The sequence below is a fragment of the Halichoeres trimaculatus genome, unplaced genomic scaffold (genome assembly GCF_033239565.1).
Source record: "Halichoeres trimaculatus isolate MK-OKI-2021-1 unplaced genomic scaffold, fHalTri1.1 fHalTri1_scaffold_12, whole genome shotgun sequence".
Classification (NCBI taxonomy): domain Eukaryota; kingdom Metazoa; phylum Chordata; class Actinopteri; order Labriformes; family Labridae; genus Halichoeres; species Halichoeres trimaculatus.
The window spans coordinates 15,449,740-15,475,193 of NW_027437190.1; the positions used below are offsets into that span (position 1 = coordinate 15,449,740).

At 39.1% G+C, this 25,454-nt stretch overlaps 2 protein-coding genes across 2 annotated transcripts; both read right to left on the reverse strand.

Moving 5' to 3' along the window:
• Positions 1-1,970: 1,970 nt before the first annotated feature.
• LOC141800221 (uncharacterized) lies at positions 1,971-18,677 on the reverse strand. The gene is made up of 2 exons (XM_074682638.1): positions 18,513-18,677; positions 1,971-4,397 (listed from the first exon to the last, which is right to left on the reverse strand). The coding sequence occupies exon 2, from the start codon at positions 4,263-4,265 to the stop codon at positions 2,340-2,342; it is 1,926 nt and encodes a 641-aa protein (XP_074538739.1). The 5' UTR covers positions 4,266-4,397; positions 18,513-18,677; the 3' UTR covers positions 1,971-2,339.
• A 4,722-nt stretch (positions 18,678-23,399) lies between these two features.
• Positions 23,400-24,506, reverse strand: LOC141800582 (chemerin-like receptor 1). The gene has a single exon (XM_074683197.1). The coding sequence runs from the start codon at positions 24,504-24,506 to the stop codon at positions 23,400-23,402; it is 1,107 nt and encodes a 368-aa protein (XP_074539298.1).
• Between the last annotated feature and the right edge of the window lie 948 nt (positions 24,507-25,454).

The following is a 25,454-nucleotide window of genomic DNA, read 5'->3' on the forward strand; positions in this document are numbered from 1 at the left end:
GTGAGGCAAGTTGCTATTTGCTTGTTGACAGACTTAATTTACCAATTAAAGTACTGATTGACAGATCTGCTATTTAACTTGTAAGGGGTACACTACATCATGCTTTAAAGACCTGGACCAAGACCAGTGGAAGCCCTTAATAGTGGAGGAGAATGGAAAACACAACAAGTTGGCCCATTCAAATTGGTCATTTTCTGGGTTGTTCCTAGGGGGGATTAAAAAAAACTTGGCAGGATTGTGGCCCAACACAGCCCCGCCCTGCTTCCAGCTCTTCTATAGGTTCCTGCTGCTGAGACTTAACTCAACTTCAAAACATACTTTGCAAATGAAACCACGACGCCACCACTACTTTGATTTTTTAAAAGTACCTAATGGCTTTTATGCAATACATTTATCTCAGCTTTTTCTTAAATGTCCAAGTGAGCTAGTACTTAGGGAGCACCTTGGATAACAGAGCTAACTGTTGAGCATCTCCAAGGTGTTGTGGATGTAACTTGATACAATAATAGCAAATGCAGGTACCCACTTTAATCTTACATACTGGTTCTCATTGGCAACCTGTCAACATGTTTGGGTTATGATCACCACCAGGGGCCCAAATGCCTTAAGCTTATATAAACAGAGCCTTTTTGAACCCAGTACTAGGTTACAGTGGTCATCAGTGGCCGCAATGCCTGTGTGGTGCAACTACCAAAAACCTTAAGGTAAAGGAAACAATTTACCTCTTGGGAATTGCACTTTTCAATTGGAGTCTTTTGGGTGGCATACGGTTTTTACTTGCAGCTTTGTGACCATGTTCTTTTGGTAGGGTATTAAAAGCAAGTCAAGGAGGGTTTGCAGGTAATCTTTTTTTTCACACTGTGGAAAAACACAATACCAGTAAAGGTACAAAGGCATAGAGGTTTCCAAAGCTTACTTTTTTCAGTCCAAACAATGTTTTCTCAATTCATGTTCAAGCACTATGCCTTATATACACGTCACTGTCAGTTCCCTTCCAATAGCATGCTAGCACCACCTTCATGAATTATGGCACGATTCTAATATGGTTAATGCTACATGGAAACCACCAAACCCTTTGGTTACTACCACCACCCTGACAAGTCAAAATTTACTGATGATGACTGACAGGGGTCTTTCTTTAGACATGCATCTCAAACTGACAATTTTGTAGTCAGTGAATTTTTTCATGGTTTAATAATATGCAGTGCTGTCAAATGCCCAAAGTCTCTAGAAGGGTCCAATGATGCATTCTTTTTGTTTTAAAGTGAATAATGTGAGGAGAGGAGCAAGTCCCTTGGCATTCCAGATAGACCATGCGTTTAGCACTGTGGCTGTGACCCCCAATACCAAATTTGCAACAAGGCAACCTTGATAAAACCTTCTACCAGCCAAAAACATTCATCATGGGAGAGTAAAAAAAGCATTGCTGAACTTCACCACTCTGAATCGGAAGTGAAGGACAAAGATGCCATGGTTTTTTCTGCATTTGTAAAGCAGAAAAGGTGATATATTAAATTGAAAGTGATTTACCATGACTCCAGGATTTGTTTTCTTTTTTTGATTACAATACATAATCTTGTAGCATAAGGCTATTTTAAAGCAAAATGGATGAAACATGCAATAATATATCTATGTATTAACCTATCTTTTTCATCTGTACATGCTGCATGCCTCATCAACTTGCTTTCCATGCCATTGGATACACAGACAAGACCATATTGGACAAAATGGTTTCAATTGCATTGTATGATTGTTTCTCAGAAACAGAAACTCCCATGTGCAAAGTGGACTACCACAATGTTTTTGAGATGTCTGAACATACGGTTCCCTTAAATTGTCAAGTATCCTTGAATTTAAATAAATTATACAATCCAGGGATTTCTTACTACCAAATGGCAGCTGAAAGGTGGTAAATGCAAAAACTGACAGACAACAGAACTTCTGTTGAATTTTAATGATACAATTAAAAAACCTTATCAGTTACAATGCTATCTTTCAAAAAAGGATATACACAAAAGCAACCACAAGTCCACATCCCCAAATCACAAAATTACAAATAAAACAATGTCGCAATACCTTGCAAAAACAATAAAAGGCAACAAATCTATCCCTGGCCTTTTGAAGGTTTTTCAATATTATGTCTTTGAATGTCTGTTTTGATCCCCCCACCCATGATCCATTCTCTCTTGAGTTCTGACAGAAGTTTTAAATATTGAGGCAACAGAATTACAGATTTTATATTCATGATCTACACAGTAATACAAAAATACTTTCAATCAAAACACTTTACTCATTAAATGTAACAGTTGGCAAAATCAATGACAGGTCATACAGGTTAGTTACCCATTGTTTTCAGAGCCATGAGAAGACTGATGCTGAAGAAATGTCTCCAAGCATGAAAATGTCTCAGTGCACTCAGTGCATTCATACAGAGCCTCTGAGGGGTTAGCTTTATCATTTTCAGCACTGTCCATCAAGTCATCCTCAACATCCTCTTGACTACCCTTTTCTTGGGCAGGTTCCCTCCCAGAACCAGACGCATGACCTGTTTGTTCAGCATCCCCTACTTCTCCGTTGCTTGGGTGATTCTGAAGGTGAAGTTCAAGGGAAGAGGAATTCATAAATTGAGCAGGACACTTGGGACACTTGCTTGGTTCCTTTTTGTGGTAGCGCAAGTGCCGTTGGTAAACACACAACAAGCCAAATTTCTTTCCACATTCCTCACATTTGTAGTTTACCCGACCACCTTTTCCTGATTGTTTGGCCCCTGGATGCTGCTCCTGGGAAGCTGTTTGTTCAGTGTCAGAGGAACTTTTAGTTTTCTCATCCAGGGCACTTGTAACTTTTTCGGGAGTAACAGATTTGTTCCCAGGCCCATTCTGTGGATTTGTAAACAAGGTTTTCAAACCAGGTTTCTTTTCTAATTCAGTTTTGTGGTACATTGCTATATGTCGTCTCAAATCACAGCGTTGTGGGAAGTGTCTCCCACAAAGTACACATGTGTGCATGGTACCTTTATGGTATCTCATGTGCCGTGATAAACTACTGGAATGGTTAAAGACACGATGACAGTGTTTGCAAGGATGCAACTTGCCATTTGGATTACTATTTCTCCTACGCCTGCTTTTTGGGGGTATTTTTCGCTTAAAAGTTCTTTGTGATTCTTGACTTAACTGATCAATCTCTTCCTGCGTTTGATGTGTGCGATGATGCTCTTTAAGGTCTGATAACTTTTGAAAACGGTCCCCGCACAAACCACAACGGTATGGTGTGAAGGAGTAATCAAGCTTATCAGTGGAATCCCTAGGGATCTTACTTTCACCATTCTTAAAGCTGACAGGTTTGCCATTGTAGCAGTTTCCAAGTGGTGTGACTTCTCCATTCTTGAAGTTCACTTTGTTTTCAAGTTCAGATGAAAAAGTAGTCATGGACTCCTTTCCTTTGCAATGGTACAATGAATGTGTCTGAAAATCTGACATCCAAAAAAACCTCAGCTTGCATTTCCGACAGTGATATGATTTCTCTGTCTTTTTCCCCTGCTTATTGTCAGGTGTATCTGATGTTGTACTGCTGGCTGTGTGATTTTCTTTTCGATGGGCATTCAGTGCATCTACTTTAGAGAACCGCTTACCGCAATGACCACAGCAGTAAAACCTTTCATTGTTGTGCTCCTTGAGGTGTTTCTTGAGGTCCTGTCTGGCCTCATATATCCTGCAGCACAAAGTACATTTGTAACCTCGTTCTGTATTTCGGTATTGCTGATGACGATGTAAACTTTGCAGGCTGCTGAAAGACCTACTACATATCTCACAACGGTAATGGATCTGAGGTGACTTGTCCATGTTCAAATCTGGTGGCCTTGGCCGAAACACATCTCGGCAGGAAGTGGGCTGCGGCCTTGGAGCTGGGGACATTGATTTGCTGGTGGCTGGATGGTGATAATGTGATGGTAGAATGCCAGGAGATGCAGGTTTTACAGGTGAATGTGAGTGCCCTAAGCCATTCACAACAGTCAGTGTCCCGTTTTCATGTAACACATATTCTCGTGGGATTTCAAATCCATTGGATGAGCCATCGAAGGAGAACGACTCCAAAGGTCCATGAGTGGACATGTGTGCCAACAAATTCGGGTACTGGCTGAACCCATCACCACACTCAGTGCAGATAAATGTACTTGGTTCTGCAACCACCTGTCCTGGGGCTACTGTGTTCCCAGATTTCTGCTTTTCCACGATGAAATTCATTTGTCCAAATGCTGATGGCATCACTTTTCAAATTGAAAGTATGACAAAACTTGAATTGGCACGCTTAGCACACTGGATCTCAAAGACTGTCCCTTTGAGCTTGATTTTCACTCATCTGGTGAGATATTCCATGTTTCCATGTTGTGTCGGTACCTGGGGATACAAAAAAAGAAAATGTGTCAATAACGAGGTATCAGAATACCGTTATACTTTGAGTGATAGAAAGGAAACCAAGCTAGGACTGATGACACATGTTGACCAATTCAGGCTGACTCCAACTGAATGTCAAACACTTGTGGGGGAAGGTTAAGCAGGGTTTTTTCAGTGTGCCAGGTGCAGCTTTAAAATGTCTGGCTGGTTTGGGTCATTGCCAATCCAATGTTACACGAGAAACAAGGATCACTACAGCACTTCTGATTTGTGCCTTTTAACTATGATCTGTATAACCTTTGGTTTACTTCTGGTTGTGAGCATGCATGTCCTGTTCAGCCTAAAACACTAGTATGTGACCTTGTAGACTTCTGAATAATAGGGAACTGACTGAATAGTTCTAACCATTCCCACAAGTGTCCACAACACTAAAGATGCATTTCAACCAGAGAGTCCAGAAACGTTTAAGCCCCGTTTCAACCAAGTAGTTCGGTTTAGATCAGTACAGTTTGGTATGGGTTGAATTGGTTTAGCCTTCTCCTGTTGCGTTTCAACAGCCAACCATGCCCCCTTGTGGTAGGCAGTGTTTAAGCCAGACGCAAATAGCAGCGTAAGTTAAATAATAGCATGATGCCATAACAATGGGACAGTGTACATTGCTAATAAATCCCACAAAGGAGAAAAACTCAACACAGTCAACAAAGAGCAACAATGGAAGATATTCAACAATTCGCCTTCTTTGTGATTTCCATGTGGCTCGTTACAAAGCCCAATCAAGCTTCGTTTCAGAGAAAGCTGTGTGCCGCGGGAAGGGTCAGAAGGGTGGGACAGTTGATCTTGGTTGTTTTGGGATGTGTCCCAAGATTAGTCAGTGGAAACGCCACAAAATACACGCTGTACCAAGATAAACCAAATTGAACTGCTTGTTGGCAGAGAGGCTTAAGTTCCTGGTGAACATTCTTCAGAAATAAGTTGTTTTTATAGCCCTCTGTTCGACCGCATTCAATTGCTGGGCTAGGGACCCAGGTAGATTGTGCATAAAGAAAAGACAGAAATAAAAAAGCAAGAAAAAGGGTCATTGCGGAACACCACTAGACCAGTAGATGGCAGTACGACAACAACGAAGACCACTCAGGAAAAGTTACATCAAAGGAGAAGCCACCTGCCACATGTGTAGCACTGTAGTTATCATGAGGACCATACACCCTGTGCTGGCATCATTGGTGCATTATTGCAGATGAATTTGTTGACCCCTGAAAGGAGACAACTGCTAGTTGCACAGCAGTCCAGCTGTTCCAAAAACCCTGGAACAGCTTTGAGTGGGGAAGCACTAGACCGCTCTGCCAACTAAAGCACAAAAACAGCAGAGATTGACCTGTGTTTCAGCTTAAGAATGTGCTCATTGGTATATAAATTTCAGCCCCCCACCAACAGAGGCACCTGCCCCTAAGGAAGTTGAGTTAACTTTAACTTTCCATTGGGCACCAGATCACAGCAGAAGTGACATAGAGTTACCTTTCTCATAAATCAGGTCTATACCTTGTTTTTTTCGTGTTCAAGAGACTAAATAGCCTTATAATATTCAACTAATTTACATGCAGGATGTCATTTGTACATCGCTGTGTACACATTTGTCCTTGCGTGGTTCCGCGCATGGCAAAGTTCTGCATTCACAGACACATACACGCATTTACACACAGACAATTTAAGATACAACACTCTCTCCTTCCCCCCCTGCCCCTACTGCCTAGAATGTTACAATGTCATTGTAACAGCCCTCCCAAGGCTGTATACCTAGGAAAGATTGCACACCACAAGATAATCATGAATTACTTACCTGATGAGGATATTTCTACAGACAAATCTATGTTAATAAAACTAGGATACATTCCCAGACAACTTCTTCTGTTCAATGTCTCCAGGTTACTAGATCACTCATCAAACCGTATACTAGGAGCTGACAAAGACATTCACACCTTCAGGTGCAAAGAATACTATCGATTAGGACTTATCAAATCAAGTCACTCACAGCTGTGTGTGATGTTATTGTGGACAGAAGGTGAAATAAAAACTCTGTTCGCTCCATCACTCAATGATTATCCGCTAGCAGACCTCACCTCCCCAAGAAGTCCCTTTGCATCTAAAGAGTACTGCATTGCATACTATACCACACTGACCTAAAGTGGGCTACTTGGTGGAAGCACAGTTCAAGTGGGAACCAAAAGAGGCACCAATTGCTGAATACCACAGCAAAGCAATAGTGTTGTTTTTAATATGGGATACAGAATACAATAAAAGTTCAAAAGCTTTAGAATAACAGACACAGCAATCACTAACAATCACAGATGAAAACTTCAGTACAGAACTTGTACTTCTTTTTTTTGATTTGGTTCACTGTGGAGAGAGTGGAGTTTCCAACTTCAAATTCCTAAGATCACACACACCAGAGGACTTCCTATGGATAACCAAATAAACTGCTGTATTTATAAAAAAGAAGACAAAACTGGTCGCAAGTGTATCCTGGCAGCCTAAGTTGTGTGTCCCATGGGACAAGCCCTTGAGCGGGTGGCCCAGGGTTGGAATACAACCTGGGACACCTTCACTGCATGTTAGTTTCCAGTCTCAGCCTGTTTCCTGCTCTATCTACAGTCACGTCCTCTCATACTCAAAGGCACAAAAAGCCCAAAAAGTAACTTAAAAAACAAGGCAGACCAGTAGGTACTACTTCAATAGTCAATGAACCACCAAGATTTTCTACCCCTTTTGTTATTCCTCCAAAGAAAATGTATTGACATGCTGCACTATACTCACTATAGGTGCAGTCACACTGTGTGGTACCGCATTTTCCGCACCATAAAGCGCACCTAAAAGCCTTCAGTTTACTCAAAAGCCGACACTGCGCCTTATAACCTGATGCGCCTTATATATGGATCGATACTGACTACGTATTTTCCGCACTATAAGGCGCACCTAAAAGCCTTCAGTTTTCTCAAAAGCAGACAGTGTGCCTTATAATCTGATGTGCCTTATATATGGATCGATATTGATTAATCATGGCTACTGTTGTCAGGGGGCGTCGTCGGAGTAACAGTGGTAAGTGGTAAGAACCTGTAAAGAGGAATTCTGCTAAGTGCTAACCAAGGTTATAATAGTTAACTAAAACTAAACTAAAAACAAAAACTAAAATTTAATTTCATTGCAGTTAACTCAAACTAATAAAAACTAGAAAAGAAAACAAAAACGATAAGTAAACTAAAACTGAATCTTGTGTTCACAAAACTAACTGAAACTAACTAAAATGATAGAGAAAATGTCCTTAGTTATAGTTTTTGACGACAATATTAATAGCTTTTAGGATTTAAATTAATCTGACACATTCTCCCAACCAATTTTAGACAGTTTTAGGCAGTTGTCAGTGCCGCACAGCACCATCATAGCGACGTATAGGGACGAGCTTGTTGGCTGTGCGCTGTGCTGCAACTAAACGTGGTGGAGCGATGAATCAGAGCATCTGTAATAGTTTAACTGTTACAGAGTCCAAGTTTTTACTTATTGAAGCTCATATTATATTGTTTTTTTAATAATTTATGTTAATATTATATTATGTAATTTATGTCAACAATATTTTATATAATTTATGCTTGTATTTTTTATACTAAGTTTATATTGTTTTTTCATGTGTTTAAGGCAGCAGCCGACATTTCGGTATCAGCATTGACTGAGCAGTGAGCACTATGTTGGACTTGAAAATAAACAGCATTACAAAAAAATGTACTCTGACCTTTTTGAATCCTGCACCTGGTTAATAAGGTATGAAAAACACAACTCACTGAATTTCTTTTACAAACTCAGTACTACAGTAACATTAAATAGTCATTACCGTTATAGTGTCCAGGAGCCGTTACAAGGAAGTGGCTACAACCCAACGCACCAACACTGGAGGACTGGCAAGAAAGTATTCATGAAATCTATAATATGGAAAGACTGACTTTTGCTTTCAAACTACAATCTGAAAAAATTTAAGAAGATGTAATTGGATTACGAAAAAGAGATGAAAAAAATTACAAGAAACAGACAAAGACGAGAGAGCTGCTGCAACAGGCAGCTACTTGGGCAGCGCCTAGCAACGAAAAAAAAAAAAAAATAGAATAGAATAGAATAGAAAATACTTGTCTACAGTCTCTTTTTCGTAATCTTTGTATTTGGAGAGGATCATTACTTGGTATGGCTCATTTGTTGGTCGTGGACACCAAACTTTTTGTGGCTTCAGTCTTATTTTTACTCCTTTTTCTCCAGTGTTTGTCTGGAGATCCTACATGTAACCATGGCTGCATTGTATACATGTGAACTCAGCTGTTAGCAGCCTGTAGCATGTCAATGCTAACTGGTGTAAGGCCTGATGTCTTCCCACAAGGTGAGGAGAAGGAGGTGAGGACGACGTGCTGGTTCTCAGGTGTGAGCTAAGAAGTGATAACATTGACCTGTCCTTCACTCCATCGTTACTGGGAATGTAAGATCTTTCTCCAATAAGATGGACCAGCTAGCCATGCTAACCCAGCAACAGAGGGAATACCAGAGGGCAGAGTAGCATCATGCTATTCACAGACATGGCAAACAAATCTAACATCAGGCACCAATGCCACATTGGAAGAGCTTCACCTACTGTGAGCAGACAGGATCCAGGAGACAGAGACTGAACAGAGTGCTGAAGAAGCTCAGTCCTGGACCCTGTGGAGGTGGAGACTGGCTGAAGTGGACAATGATGGACAAGCCGTCTTCATCTATTTTCTTATGGACATTTTTGCACCTTCTATTAACTTTCTTACTTTTGTTTTCTTGATTGCTGCTGTGACTTCAATTTCGTTTTTACAATGAAAATAAAGTTCTACTCTATTCTATTCTATTCTATTCTATTTGAGTTGAGTTGAGTTGATTTGAATGACATTAAACTGAGTTGAGTTGAGTTGAATTACATTAAACTGAGTTGAGAGATTTGAATGTAAACACAGAGTTCCGTCAGAACACGGTCACAGTGAGGAGTTCCAACAGCACTGTGACCTCGCAGAACATGTTCTACAGTTTTCAGACTAGACCAGCATTTCAGTTCACATTTCTTCACAGAGAAGAACTCTATCGAGCGCTCACCTGCACGAAGTACGAACCATTTACAGTGAAACTTCGAACATTTTCCTTCCACCTAAACTGAGACTGACTGACTGAGTCCAGAAAGCTCAGAGGAAGAGAAACAACCTTCATTCAAAAAATCATTCATTTGACGACGTCTGATCCTAGACAGGTAAGTTAGTGAGCTGTGCCCACACTTTAAGGTCATGTTGTTTAAGTTTTTTTTTATTGAGTAAATATATTCAAAAGAGGTAAATAGTTTACAAATTGAGTTTACTCTGCTGTTAATAAGTTAGTTAATCTGATTTACTTGGGGACGAGGTGTAAACTGAAGAGCTTTAACTTCTGGATACCCAGTGTTTTTATTAGCGAATCTGATTTAATGAACAAGGATAAACCCACTATATCACAAATTAAACTGCATTTTTTACTGTTTCAGGTTCTTAATTTCTCCCCAACAACCGTCTTTCATATTACCTGTAAATATTTTTCACTGACATCTATATTTGCATTGAATATCAAAATTAATGAAGCCAATCGTTATCATTTTCAGACTCCTGTTACAAACTTGAAGTCTGTGTTGTTGTTTTTTCGGATCACTTGTGGGCAAAGATTCACATCATATTGCTTTCTTGGTCTTGTCCTGTAGATGCTACAACAGAAAAAATACATATATATCAGATCTGATCAAAATGTGTTGCTCACAGCAAACATTTACTGATGAGAAAGTGGGTTTGTAGGGGGAGGGAGGGGTCTTTCAAAAGGCTTTAGCTAAAAACAAAAGCAACTAAAATGTTGGTTTACAAAGACAACGGATAATAAATTAGGTTTTTAAGCTGTGAATTATGTAAAGCTTCAGAGGAACAAAATGAAGCCTGAGAGGAACATGACATCTCCCCTTCAAAGAGTTCCTCTCCATCACTTCAGCACAGTCTAACGTTTTCTGATGTTTGTGTTTTTCTGCTTCAGATTCCTGTTTCTCGTGACTCTAACAACAAAGAAACAGAGAAAATGGACAAAGTCAGCGCCACTACTGCATGTCCCACAACCTCTGAGATGGCCGAGACAAACAACACTGTCCAGAAGGAAACCACAGCTGATCTCAATGAGTCCAAGAACCTAGACGCTGTCCTGAATGAGGAAGACATCACCAGCTCTCATGCTGCCTCACCAACTGAACAGGACGGGGACTCCTGGTCAGACAGCGAAGATAGCTGGGATGGTTACACCAATTCAGAGTGTTCCTCTGACTACGAGATCTCTGAAACCATCTCATGTCTCGATCAGAATCTCGATGAGGAGATTTCAAAGGCCTGCCAAACCTTGTTCCCAGAAGACCTGGAGACTGAGGCAGAAGACAAAGACAAAGAGGAAGACCAAACTTTGGAAGCAGAGTCAGCCTCTAGACTTTCCATCAGATCAGAGGCATCATGGGCCTCAGTAAAGTCTGTATTATCTTGGGCTACCTCCAGATGGTCCTCTTCATCCTCCATCCACACATTACCCGAGGTTTACCAGAAAATGAAGGACAATGAGTCAATCACCAGCAGTGACAACCTTGGCTATCCTTTCCTTGACCTTAAAGAGGACGCTGTCTTTACCCCTGAAGAGGTCACTGTCCTTGAACTTGAAGACGATGCTCCGAAAGGGATCGAAGAAGAAACAGGGGTCACTGAGGAACCAAACTCTGACCCATTCAGCCTTGAGGTCATTGTGGTCTTCAAAGACAAACCAGAGGAAGGAGGGTTTTTACAGAGGAGGAAGAGGAAGAGGAGCTTTTTAAAATGGAGAGCATGGAGAAAGATCAATCCAGCTCCAGAGAATAACGTGGATGGTGAAATTAATTCAGCCAGTCCTGGGTCCACAGCTTGCAGGTCTGTCGATGACAAACAGGACTGTGCTTGTCCACAAGAGCCACCTTCCTGCAGTGGTGCAGTCCACGAGTCCATTCCTTTAGTCCTGGAGGACTTCACAGAGACTGATGACGAGGCACAATCAGAAGCTGAACCTGTGGAGCCGTTTTTGACTCAGATCGGCACAGACCGTCAGGTTACATCATGTGAAGTGCCAGAGGACACATCAGTGGCTGAGGGGACAAGTCCACACTTGGACAATTACCAGCCCAGCTATCCTGAGCCTCTAGAGAGCTGTGAAGTGACTGAAGACCCTGAGCCTGCAACCAAACCCAGGAAAAAGACATCCCTCCTGATTCACATCAGAAAAGTCTTCTCAAAGGTAAGGATGAATATACATCCAAGCTAATAATCATTTTGTCGGCTCAAGAAGCACCTTTCGATGTAAAGATTCTTTTGTGCTGCAGCTGCATCATTTTAATATTATTTTTTATTGTGAAACAATAAAGGGATCTGTCCTTTTTTTTGTTTTCTGAACTGTGAGCTTTATGTATTCATGTATGTTGTGTCTGTTTTCATACTTTCAGAAAAATAAAGAGGAGAAGCCAAAGGGGGCAGAGAAGACGGATTCAGCTGAAAACGTCGTCAAACAGGAGAAGAAGACCAAGGGTCCCTCTTTCTGGGCACGGCTGTTTCCCTCCAGGCGTTGCCAAGTTGTGCCTTTGAACCAAAGAGCAGAGCTTAAACTGGAGACCCATGTCTCCTTCTGTACATTCTCCTCCTAAATGTACCCTGAATAAAAAGCAAAAAAAAAAAAAAAAAAAAATGTTATTAAGGGATATAAATCTTTATTCTTTCAGAGTAACACTAACACAATAAGGGTTGTTTGGATCAAATCAGTCTGAAGTTTTACATTAAGTGTGTGTATCTGTTTATCTAACGTGTGTGAAGTGTCTGAATAAATCATGGATTTAGTCTCAGTGAGGTCAACAGGTTTCTGACTAACAACACCCTCTCTTTAAACATGCTAACAAGCTGCTGCTTTATTTGAGTTTGTAGTGAAATCCACAGGTAATGTCTCATCTTTAACCTCTCTTCATGCTTAGATGTAGCTAATGTCACATCCATCGTCTCACACTCCACCCTGCGGTACACAAACTCACCTCTTAGAGAAATCCAAGTGTGAAAATCATTTTGCTGTACACAGAGTAATTGATGCTCTGTAATCTGATCTCTCATTATTAGAGCATTGTGTTTTTACAGACAGACATTGTTCATGGTAAAAGCCCTCCAAATGTGGATCTATTCATAGAAATGTGTTGATTGCAATTATGTAAACCCTCAACCTTTCTCTGGGGCAGGGTGCAGAACAAAAGAAACACGAGGCAAGTGATGTTAAAATGAACATTTATAATGACTCTTTGTTGCCGTCGCAAAAATAATCTTTAAAAAAACAATTCAATTATTAACACTGAAATGCTGACTTCACTGGAAGTCCACGAGTCATAAAACTAAACTAAAACTAAGCCTTGTTGCAAAAATCAAAACTAAATAAAAACTAGAATGCCCTCTCTAAAACTAATTAAAACTAAACTGTAATGGAAAATAAAATGTCAAAACTAACTAAAACTAAACTATAATGAAAAATCCAAAACTATTATAACCTTGGTGCTAACATTAGCTCACAGGCTGGCCCGGGCTTCTTCTCTTGTTTATTGTTAGAGCAATACAGCGCCCCCCAAAGGTCTGGCATTTGAACTGATCTCTGGAAACGGCTTTTGAGGATGGCAGAAATGGCTTCGTCTTTACAGCGTGCTTTTTTTTTTAAAAACGGCACAGAAAATAGTTGGATAGGAAAATGTGCGGCTCTGTGTGGATGTAGCCTGAGTTATTGACTGTTTTGTTGACATTCTCTTTAGCGCAGCTCCATCTAGTGGATGCATAACGCAACCCCAGCCACTACTATAGCTTCTACTCTATGCACCTTATAATGTGGTTCGCCCTATGTATGAAAACAGTTTTCAAATAGGCCATTCATTGAAGGTGCGCCCTATACTCCGAAGCGCCTTGTAGTGCGGAAAATACGATACTCAAGCAAGATTGCCCCAGTACAGCCCTTAGTCACACTACTCCAATATGAACTAGACTTAAGGCAAGTGGCCTGCCTACATCATCCTGAAGTGTCTGTTTACACAAAGCACAGTCTGATCAGAGTATACACAATGGAGAACACAGAGAGAAGTGCAACAATTTCAATGACTTTCTGTCCTATGTTGAGTCTCTAACACCCCCATTATTGTTTAAAATGGTTGCTGAGAGGAGTGGTTGCAGCGATTATACATAATGCCCTTGTTGTGTGCACATGCACAAAATGTACCGTGCTGAAGCCCACCTCCCCGAAGCGTGCCAAAGCAGAAAAGTGAATTGTGCCTGAGTGCTTCATACAGTCAGTAACATAAAAAAATTGAATAGTTCATGTGACGATAGCTTTGTCATGTCTGCAGCAGGTTCCAGTTTTATGCTGGATGCTGGGATGTTACGCGTCAAGTTCATAAGGAAGCAGGTCGAACAGGATAGGAAGTTTTGCACAGTTTTTTTTTCAATTCAACAGATTAATTTCTCAATACATAAACCTGCAATGTTGTGTTCATGTCCAGTAGTGCTGCACGATTTGGGGAAGAGGTGCGATTTGCGATTAGGTAGACAATATTGCGATTGTGCTTGCGATGTAATAAAAAAAGTTGTGTCATGATGAGTCGACAGACTTGCTTGGTTATCATGGAGAAAAATCTGAATTGCATGTGCTGACATTGCGATTGGGATATCCTCCTTTTGCAATTACGTAATTGCATGTGCTGACATTGCGATTGCGATTGCAATAATCGTGCAGCCCTAATGTCCAGTATGGAAATTCACCACGTACCTAATTTGGTAGCAGTCACACTACTCCAATATGAACTGGACATTAGCAGGTATCACATGCATTGCCTGCCTACATCATTGTGAAGCGGCTGTTTGCCCAGAGAGCACTGCAACAACTTCAATGACTTTTTGTCTTATGTTAAGTCGTTTTGGTCTGACACAACTGTCTAACACCCCCATCATTGTTTAAAACGGTTGCTGAGAGGAGAGATCCAAGCAATCAGATGTTGTGATTCATTCCTTGTCTCCAGGTGCTTAGCTTGACCATAAAGTGAACCACCCTGTTTAAAGCGTGCCAAAACAGAGAAGTGAATTGTGAAAGCCAGGCACACTTGCAGTACAACTGGCCAAACAAAGTGAGCTTTCGGGTTGAAGCATGCTTAAGCACGGTACGGTCTGCCGGTGTGAAGGCATCCTAAAAGTGTTGACACCAGTTTGTGACTCAAATCCCGAAAAACTCCCTACAAAGGAGAGGGAAGAAGATGCAAGTAAACTTTTATTTCTCTAAGTCACGTTATCATAAGCTAAACACTGGGAAATGTCAGGTTGTCCAAGCCGGTGATGCAGAGCCTCTGTTAGCGCAACATGCTGTCGATGCCATGATATTTCCAAATCAATATTCCTCATGTATTAATTTAGCGATCATCCATAAAAGACACACAGCACCTCATTAATTTGATTAATGTGCCACACCTGACTATAAGTCTTAGGACCCGCCAAAATATTTAAAAAAGGGGGCGGTAGTCCAGGGAGTACAGTACTTGTCTCTTTTGGGGTCACTTTTGCTGATACCATGCCAGGATAAGGAGGAGGATTGATATTCTGACACAGTAAAAAAAAAAAAAACAAGAAATAAAAAACAAGAACTGACCAAAGAAAGTTTATTTGTAGTTCTAAACACACATACAGTGTGTTATTACATGTTTCCTGTCTCTACGATGAAGTACTTTCTCTCTCCTTCAGCATCCATAACAATTACATGGAATTTACTTGTTATGCAAGTTAGGCGATTACATCCTTTAGCGACTTATTTACTCTGTAAAAACAGCGCTGTAGAGTGAATAGGATGACAAATAAAAAGGTAACAGAGCTAGCTTGGCAGCAGTAAAATTAAGCTCGAAAGTCAGTAGTGGATAAAATATCAGGTAGCAGTGGTGCCTAATGTGCTCTAATACAGCAAGGATCATAATTTTAGACTCAAAATCTTATCAAGAATGTTTTATTCCTAGTTAAAATGTCTCATTGCTATTTAGTTCTCATTGAACTTAAAATACATCACCTAAAATCCCTTGTTTCAAACAAACTTTCATTTGAAAAATAAATGCTCAATTAAAAAAAAAAAAGTGTTTTATGCTTCTACTCTATTAATGGATGGAATTTTTAGTAGAATACAAATATTCGATAGCTGAAGCCCTGATAGACTGCCAGGTTCTCATCACACACCTCTAAGCCTGGGGAATATATATCATTTATATCAATTAACTTGAGTTTTGATTTGAAAAAAGAAAAAATGGAAATTTTCTCCCCACTCTTGCGCACCTTTTATACCACATCGAGCGCTGACTCAGCATGTGTGCAGCTTGATTTAAAAGTACACTAACAAAACAACAGAAACTAGAATCTCATAAAAAGTTCTTGTGCGTCTGACACCGAGAACCTTGATGGACACATGTTCCCTATGGTTTGTATCAACAGCCCAAAGAGTGTAATATAAACTAGACCTCTTATCAGTAAATGTTCAAATCCATTCAGTCTTATATTCTGTTTTCTATCTGTCACTTTTCAGAAGTTCACTTAGTATCTTTGACTGAATCATTTATGACGTTGGGACCCTTTGAGGTTCACCTGCAGACTATTAATGAAGTGACTGACATGCACAAAATCTGCTGCTCTTCAAAAATAATACTCTGATCATTTTTAGATTTAGATAGTGGAGAAATATACCTCAGTTTTTCTCAGAACATCCCCACTCTATCAAAGAAAATCCCCTCTTTTTGGTGATGTGGATAGATCACGATTTGTGAAAATAAACTGCAGGGAGGGAGATGGAACGGCAGTGATCAACCAGAGTGGCGTGCTGCTTGGACATACATGCTTCAGAGGTTGTTTGACTTTTACCTGGGGGAAGACTGAGTCCCGTCTTTCTCTGTAACTCCCTCTATTCCACCAACTGAGCCTTCCATTCAGCATAAATCTGTCTGTTGGTGTGCAGAGTAACATAATGTACCAGCAACACGGCATGCTCAGAAAAGCAGGGGTGGACCAGACATTTTAGACTGGGGTACTCAGACCAAGGCACTGACTTATGCAGGGAGGCATGAATTTTGTGAGCCCACACAAAATATAGAATAAAGCATTTGTTTTAGCTTATCTGTTTGTGTCAAAATGACAGAGTTAACAGGCTACAGCTGGGCTAAAAACAAAGAGTTAAAAAAAAATAATAATAATGTAAACTAGAATATAAGTAAACAGTGCTGTAGTGCACTGAAAGAGTTGTGTTAAAGGTTTTTTTTTGGTGTATTTTAAAATGTGCAAAATGTGTAAAATGGTGCAGCTTTTAATGTGAATGCAAACAAGTGTGTGTCCTTTAAAACTTCAAGGTAAGGTTGTTGAAACAAAGGAACAACTGAAACTTCAATTTCAGAGGTGAAACAGAGGTTACTTTTGTAGGTTTTTGATAAAATTAAAATGAAACTGTTTTTGGGTTGTCTCTGTCATTTGTACTTATTGTTTTCCTTAAAGGTTGTGGGAAAAAATGTAATACTATAATAAAACAATTATTTGTGCCTTGTGTTCAAGTCATTTTTTTCTGAAAAGTTTCATTTCCATTAGTTATTAGAAGTTAAAAATGGGGAATGTCATGTTTAACAGTGATTGACAGCTGCCGCTTTTGTGTAGTGTTTCTTCGGGAATAGTAAAATAAGTCAGGAGGGAGAGCCAAGAAGAGTTAAGACTTTCGAAAGAAGAAAATATGTAATTTTTTTGTCACCCAGCTTCACTCAGATCCCATGTAAGGCCCTCATTGTCTCTACTACGCAGACTCTGGCTGTACAATGGTGGTGCCTGTGTCAGGGAGTATTTGGGTTCAAAACCATACAACTGTAAGCGGCGGAGCCACGCTGTCCATTCAGTATACAGTCTATGATTACAACACTCATACCAGGCAGTGCAAACACTACATGACATCAATCAGGGTTGCTGTGCACTTAAAAAATAATCCATCTCAGAACTGTACAAGACCATACAAAAACATGAGGCAAAGAAGTACTTAATTTCCACACAGTAGAATAATCTGCATATCTGCTCATGTGCGCCATGTTGATTAAAAATGTCAATGTAAAAAAACCCATGATAAAAGTTTTGCAGAGGATGGCACTTGATTAAACATTGTTGATTAAGTATTCAGACACGTCTCAAACAGTTCCCATCAAACATCAGAAATCTCGTATAAATAAGATAATTTAAAAAAAAATCATATTATCTCAGATTAGATTTCTTTACCGAACGCAAGACTAACTTTTCAAGAATCTGCTGGATACACGAAACAACTGTAATGCAGGTTTAACTTATTTAAGGCAGATCTGACAGTATCAGCCTTAGCATATTTGAAACAAAAGTGCTACAATGCTGTGCCGCTACAATGTCAAATAACACATCTGGCCACGGTATATGTTAAAACAGGGGATGTGTTGTAGGGTTACTGTAACTACCTAAATCAAAATGTTTTCATCTGCAAATACCGTTGATGCCCTGAAAACATTGCCATAGCGTTGAATACGGAACATTCATTGATCATTCTTTACATATATTGTCATGATTAGACGATCGAAATTCAGCCATTTGTTAAAATAGACAAACAAAACAATCAACAACGACGTGTTCAGTAGGGGGGGCATATCACCTCCTTCGAAAGCGTCCCTTATAGTAAGCCAGCTGTTTAGCATTAGCCTCATCGGAAAGAAACAGTTAAAGCTATTTATGAACAATACATGTCTTGGATTTCTTATTGACGTACAGAGGTGCAGATATTTTTGATGTTAAAGCAACAAATCAACTTCCAAATGTGATCGTGTTGTTATGGGCTAATATTATGATCAGACGATAGCTAACGTTAGATGCTACTAGCTTCGGCGGTCGTTCTCACATGGTTGGGGGCATTATTACTGCATTTAAGACACAGTGGGTTAGCGCCTTTTGGCATAATGTAAGCACGACTTACCAAAAGAGCTGGTACATGTCAGAACACGGTGAGTTTAATGAGTAGAGTTCCACGAATACTGCTCCGTGTTACGAGACCATACAAGAAGTCCTAGTAGGCCGAGGCTTGGAGGCTACGGTCTCCCAGTGCTCGAGCTTCGGGAGACTAGCCTGGCTCGCAAATGACGTCATGACGCACGCTGCCTACGCTCACCGTATTCCAAATATGACGTCTACGCAACATTCATGCAGTAGTGCGTTATTGTGTAGCTCGAATTTGTATAAAATTTTACCGACTTTTGTTTCAACTCAAAATCATAGTCTACTCAAGTCATGTACAATTACAGTACTCAGCCAGTTAGAACACTACTAAGAAACAAACGCAGTTAACAAAAACATTCTTGTTGTCTTCTTACTGCCCCTTGCCTTTTTTCCCCATTGTGTTATACAACCAATTTTTTCTTCTTCTTTGCATTCTAATAATCTTGTACATCTTCTTGTGGTCTACATCATCATCCTTTAATTTTTAATTTACCCACATTTTTACAGCTTTAGTTTAATTATTTTACTAAACTTACAAACCATCATTGCTTTTTCAACTTTTGTCTATTTCTATTATTACCATAATTTTCTATCCTCATTAATGTATTTCTTTACTTTTTTCTGTTAACTTCTTTTATTTATTTATGTAATAAATCTCCTTCTTACCTCTGGTCCTTACCGTCTCGATTTATGATGTTGGGCTCTTAAGCTGTCGGGAATCTGCTCTTTAGGTTAGGTTCTTCTTTCTTCTTCTTTTTCTCTTTTATCATTATTTATTATTATTATTATTATTATTATTATTATTATTATTATTATTATTAGAATTATTATTATTATTATAACAAATATGATTTTACATAATAAGAGTCTTGACTTGGATGTAAATGATATTAGTGTTAATCAAGTGATAAATATTTGCAGTTAAGATAAAAAAGCAACAACCAAAGTCCAAAAATAAGTAAAAAAAAAAAAAAAAAAAGACAAAACGAAAAAGAAAGAAAGAAAGAAAGATAGTTAAGAAAGTGACATGGCTAGTGTACAGACCATAAATAAGAAGGTTCAGTATATCTCGCTGTTACAGATGTATAAGGAAAATACAAAATGTCAATCAAAGAACAATTAAGTATGCATAGTGATAACCTCACGATGAGGAAGAGAGAAATGCCAGGAGAGTGAAACGCTGTCATCAAAATGCTGCTACTTTGAAGAATCTAAACAATAAAACAAATTCAGTCTCTCCTCACTTTTTCTGTCTTTATAATTGTCATAATAACAATAATTATTATTATATTATTATAATAATAACAACAATAATAATAATAGTAATAATAATAATAATAATAATAATAATAATAATAATAATAATGATAATAAAACGCTGTGACCAAGAAGGTGTGTGCCAACTTTTTACTCATACTGTCTGACAAAAGACCTATACTCTGAAACCCGCAAATACTATTTTCAAATTCAGCCCAGCCCGTATAAATATATTTATATATATATATTTTATTCAGCAGCATTATAATTGACCTCTGATTAATGTTCATTTGTGTAGTTTAAATCTAAAATGATTCGTAAACTTAATTATGTGCTATACTGACTGGAAAAAAACATTGTTTCATAAGGTAAAACAACTGAATAAACATTTTTGAAAGCTTCGATCAATCAAAACTCTACTGTTACTGGCAATGAAGTCTGACACAAAAGTGCATGATTTTTCTGTTCCTACATTTTTTATCTTAATGTATGACCACTTGGTGGAGCACAAGAGCTGGAAACAGAAGATGTACTTCACCTAAATTCTTTTAAAATTTAATCTGGATAGTAGAAGCATCTGATTAAAATTATTTGATAACCTTAAATCCCCAAAGTTTGGAAAGGTTGTAAAATTGCTAAAATTGTTGGTAAACCATCAAAACCTTTCATTTAATTGAAAATTGTGCGAAGACAACAGACCAAACATAAAATAGAAAGATGTTTGGTTTTGTAAAAAACAAACATACAAACAAAAACCTGAACAAAACCAACAACAGCTGCACAAGATTAAGTACTTTAACAGTCACCATGGGATGCATTTTTAAAGTTTTTTTTATTTTTTTTTTAACTCTCAAGGACCCATACACTTGCCAATTTAAGGCAGCCAGCAGAAATGTGTAGTTGCTCTGCTGAGCTCTGTGTATTGCCATTACATTCAGAATAATGTTATGTTCAAACTATTCAACCCCGCAAATTAGGGTTTCCATGAAAATGTCCAAACTTTGGGCTGTTTGCAGTAAACATATCAAATGAGAGCAACTTCACACAACTAATATTTGCAACTGATTTCTCAAATTTCTGCAAAAAGCCACTTATAATGACTATTGCAGTTTCAAAATCATTCAACCCTTTCATGCCAAGCATATGTACCTACTAGAGTACCTTATTGCTGGTATGACCAGCTGCAAACATGATTTATTGCCAGATACCACCTTTCCTTGTGTATCTTGGCCTTGTCCTCATGTACTGTGGTATCTTTTTTCACCAGTATTCTCTGGTTTGGATGCTCCAATCTCTTTCTGCAAACTCCAACAACAACAACAAAAACAAACCTTTTGAACTGGATGATTCTAGTCAAGGGGTTGAATAGTTTGAGACAAAAATCGTAATTGCAAGTATTCCTTTTTGATGAAACTTGAGAAACTACTTGCAAATACTTTGGCTAACATCTATTCTGAGAAACATATCTGATCTAGTGCTTAACTTTAGGTTACAGAAAACTTAGATTTTGGAAAACACATTGAGCTTAAAGTCCAACACAACAGAAAACCAAAATGAATCAACAATGGAATTTAAAAAAAATCCAACTTCATGCACTACAGTAATGTGTAGTGTAGTATGCTAGGCGCTACCCAAGTAGCTGCCTGTTGCAGCAGCTCTCTCGTCTTTGTCTGTTTCTTGTCATTTTTTTCGTCTCTTTTTCGTAATCTTTGTATTTGGAGTGGATCATCACTTTGTATGGTTCATTGTCGGTCACGGACACCAAACTTTTTGTGGCTTCGACGGTATTTTTTACTACTTTTCTCCTGTGTTTGTCTGGAGATCCTACATGTAACCATGGCTGCATTCACGAACTCAGCTGTTAGCAGCCTGTAGCATGCCAATGCTAACTAGTGTAGGGCTTGATGATTTCCCTCGAGCTGAGGAGGAGGAGGTGAGGACGACGTGCCGGTTCTCGGGTGTGAGCTGGGAGATGACGACGTGGACCTGTCCTTCCATCCATCGTTGTTGGGAACGTGGGATCCAGCCCCGGGGGATGGACGAGCTAGCCGTGCTAACCCAGCGGCATCGTGCTGTTCACGGACGTGGCTGACGGAGCTGACATCGGACGCTGGCGACACATCGGAGGAGCTTCGCCTGCTGTGAGCAGACAGGATCCAGGAGACAGAGACTGAACAGACTGCTGGGGAGGCTCAGTCCTGGACCCTGTGGATGTGGAGACTGGCTGGGCTGGAGAGTGGTGGACGAGTGGTGGACGGGAAGTCGTCATCTATATTCTTGTGGACCTTTTTGCACTTTCTATACTCTTTCTTACTTTTGTTTTCTTAAATGCTGCGGTGACTCCTGAATTTCCCCTCGGGGATAAATAAAGTATTTTCTATTCTATTCTATTCTATTCTATTCTATTCTATTCTATTCTATTCTATTCTACAGAGATGCTTCTGCTGATTCTATATCCCCTGAATAAATTGAATTACATTTTTTCCAGGAGGCTATTTTCCTCTGCATTAACTGTTTGGTATGGTTTGTAACTATGAAGTTGAAAAATGTTCACACTCTCTTTGCATGCTATGCCATGTTATCACAGCATGTTATCACAGCATGTGTCACGCCATGTGTCACAGCTGCAGCTGACATTAGGTTAATGGATGATCTGCTATCTGTATATTCAACCCAGCAAGGAGCAGGACACATTTTTTTTTCAAACTTATGATGTAATTCCAAAGAACTCTGTTATCTGCATGTTCCTTCTTGTATCTGTATAAGAAGTCTTTATCAGATTTTCAGCTGATCCTTCCTTCCTCAGGCAGATGAATTGCATAAAATATTTGACTGAGTAAAATGTGCAAACTTTATCTTAATTTATACCTGCTCTTTGCCTCTTTAAAATGTCATACACCTCCACACTGTGATCGAGTGAGCAATTAAGAATAGTGTAATATTTGATTAAAGTTACAGATAGGACAATCATAGATATTTAAATATGCTTTCTTAAGTCTTTATAAGTACAGAGCATGTACAGTATGTCATAAAATGACAACGCCGACTGAATCATATATCAATCAAAACAAAATTTGTCACTCTAGCATGTTTCTGATTGGAAAAATAAGGCTTGTTGCAACCGTCCATTGTTGCAACTGTCCCCAGTCTCCCCTAATTGTGATAAGAATAAAAACGAAAAGCAGATCAAATGTGCTTTTACAGACAAATATGTCTGACCTATTGATCAGTGGACAGAAACGCTGCTCAAGTATAAACCCCCCAGAAAAAAGGAAAACAAAGAAAACAACAACAACAACAACAACAACAACAACAACAACAACAACGAAAACTATAAACTCCCCCATACATTTTCAAGAAAAAAACATTCAATAAAGTTTTTAAATAAACCTGTGTAAGAATAACTTTATCTGAATAAAAGTGAATGGAGTGACTTTGGGCTTTCTACAAAAAAAAATAAAAAGATAGATCAGTTCAGATTTTCTTGAAAATCAGTTGAGTGAAAATGTTTGTTTCTTTATCATATAAATTCTTTATTATTCTTATTTTTTTTTAATTTAAGATACTTCATATTCTATGCTCTGTATATTCTTTATCATTAAAGGTGGTCTTATTCAACAGTATTTAAAAATGGCCTTGCATTGGTCTTACATGTGTTCATTGTGCATGAGTCAGACTGATAGCTCGACTGATCTTCTCGGAAAGCAGCCTCCAAACGTTTCAGGATGGATATGCAGACTCTGTCCCTGTAATCTTGTCCAACAAATACATACAGCAGTGGGTTCAGGGCGCTGTTGATGAATGCTAGGCTGTTGGAAATGGGGAACCAATTGAGGACAGACTCTAACTTTTCACTCTGATAACCAGTCTCAACATGAATCATATGAAGTACACTCAGGATGTGATAAGGAGCCCAGCAGAAGAAAAAGGTGACGATAACAGCTACAATGATCTTAAAGGTGCGAGTGGATTGGCTGGCCAGGGTGCGGTTCTTTTTGAGGCGATGGATTATCACACCATAACATATAACAATGACAGTGAAGGGGATGGCAAATCCCAGGAGGAAGTGGCTGATGGACAATGCTCGAGAATTAAACTTTCCCATTGAAGTTGTAGCCCAGGCTGGTTCACTTTCACCACTACGGTCATAGTTGATATAGCAGCTAATTACTGTACTGTTATATTTCCTTATGTCCCTGAAGACAAAGTACGGAGAGCTGAGAATCAGAGCCAGGCCCCAAACACCCAGACACATAAAAGACGCCTTGCGTGCATTACGATGGTTCTGGGCCCAGACTGGCCACACTACAGACACACATCTGTCCACACTGATCACCATCAGACTGAAGACGCTAACAAAGATGTTCAGGTAACTCATTGTGCTGTTGAGCTTGCACATGAACTTGCCAAAAGGCCAGTGGTAATCCATGGCTGTGGATGTTACCCTCAGGGGAAGAGATGCGGTGAAGAGGAAGTCAGCCACAGCCAGGTTGAGGAACCAAACAGTGTTCACTGTTTTCTTCATCTTGAATCCGGTCACCCAGATTACTGCGCCATTTCCAAGCACACCAAGAACAAAGGCCAGGCAGTAGATCACCAGTGACATGTTTTTTAGAGACTTCTTCAGCTCATAGTACTCATCAGTGTATACAGAGCCATTATCATCAGGCACATAAACTGGACTCGTGATATACAAAGTGGTTGTTGTCATCTCCATTGCTGCCTAGAGATCAGTAAAGAGAAGAAACAGAAATTCTGTATTATTTTATCTATTGACATAAACTACCAAAAATTCAACAATGAGAAAATGATGTTTAAATTTAAAACCAGCTATGGGCCACATTTTGCACAGGTGAGCTACAACACTAATCTTTCCATCCTACCTATTATTTAGACTTTAGAATCTCAAATTGAACGCCAATAGATTATACAAATGAAAATAAATGCAAAGCCCTATTTGAGTGCTCTTAAGAAAGACTACTGCAGTTATCATAATAGTCTTGGGTATATCAAACTAAAATTTCACTTGTGCATGCAGATTGGGGAAATGTTTCTCCATTATAGCACTGAGGTGTGAAAAAACACTGTAGTGTTTCTTTTTTTGAACCAAATTTTAAAATAAGTTTCAAATTATTTCAGAGGTTTATACGCAAAGTGATAGTTCAAACAGTTGTATTTTCATTACATTACATTACATTACATTATGTGATAACTCTGACATTAACAGATATTCTTCAGATAACAAAGCCAAATTACCTTATCTGAAAGCTCCCTGATAGGTCAAAGAGGAATCTGTTGCAGAAATGATTAAAATGAGGCAAATTTATCTGTGATGACTCACATCAGTTCACGTGACTTCCTGTTGAGGCGAAAGAAGCACACAGACAATAAAAAAACAAAAACAAAACCAACAAAGAAACCAACAACTTTTTAACGGAACCAATTATACCTCTTTTATCAGAATTATTAAACATGAAACCTCCTTTTAAGAACAAACCTTGACTTCTAAATGAAGGAAAATGATCATCAGACAACAGATTAACTCTGTTAATATATTTGAGAGTACAGTGCCATGTTAAAGTCACCTCAATGTTCCTTCCTTTAAAGGTGACATTGCACGTTAACATCTCTTAAACAGACTTAATCAGGGAAGCTCCTGCCTCCC

Excerpts from the sequence above, each read along its gene's own strand:
- LOC141800221 (XM_074682638.1), bottom strand. The coding sequence starts at position 4,265 with ATGCCATCAGCATTTGGACAAATGAATTTCATCGTGGAAAAGCAGAAA.
- LOC141800582 (XM_074683197.1), bottom strand. The coding sequence starts at position 24,506 with ATGGAGATGACAACAACCACTTTGTATATCACGAGTCCAGTTTATGTG.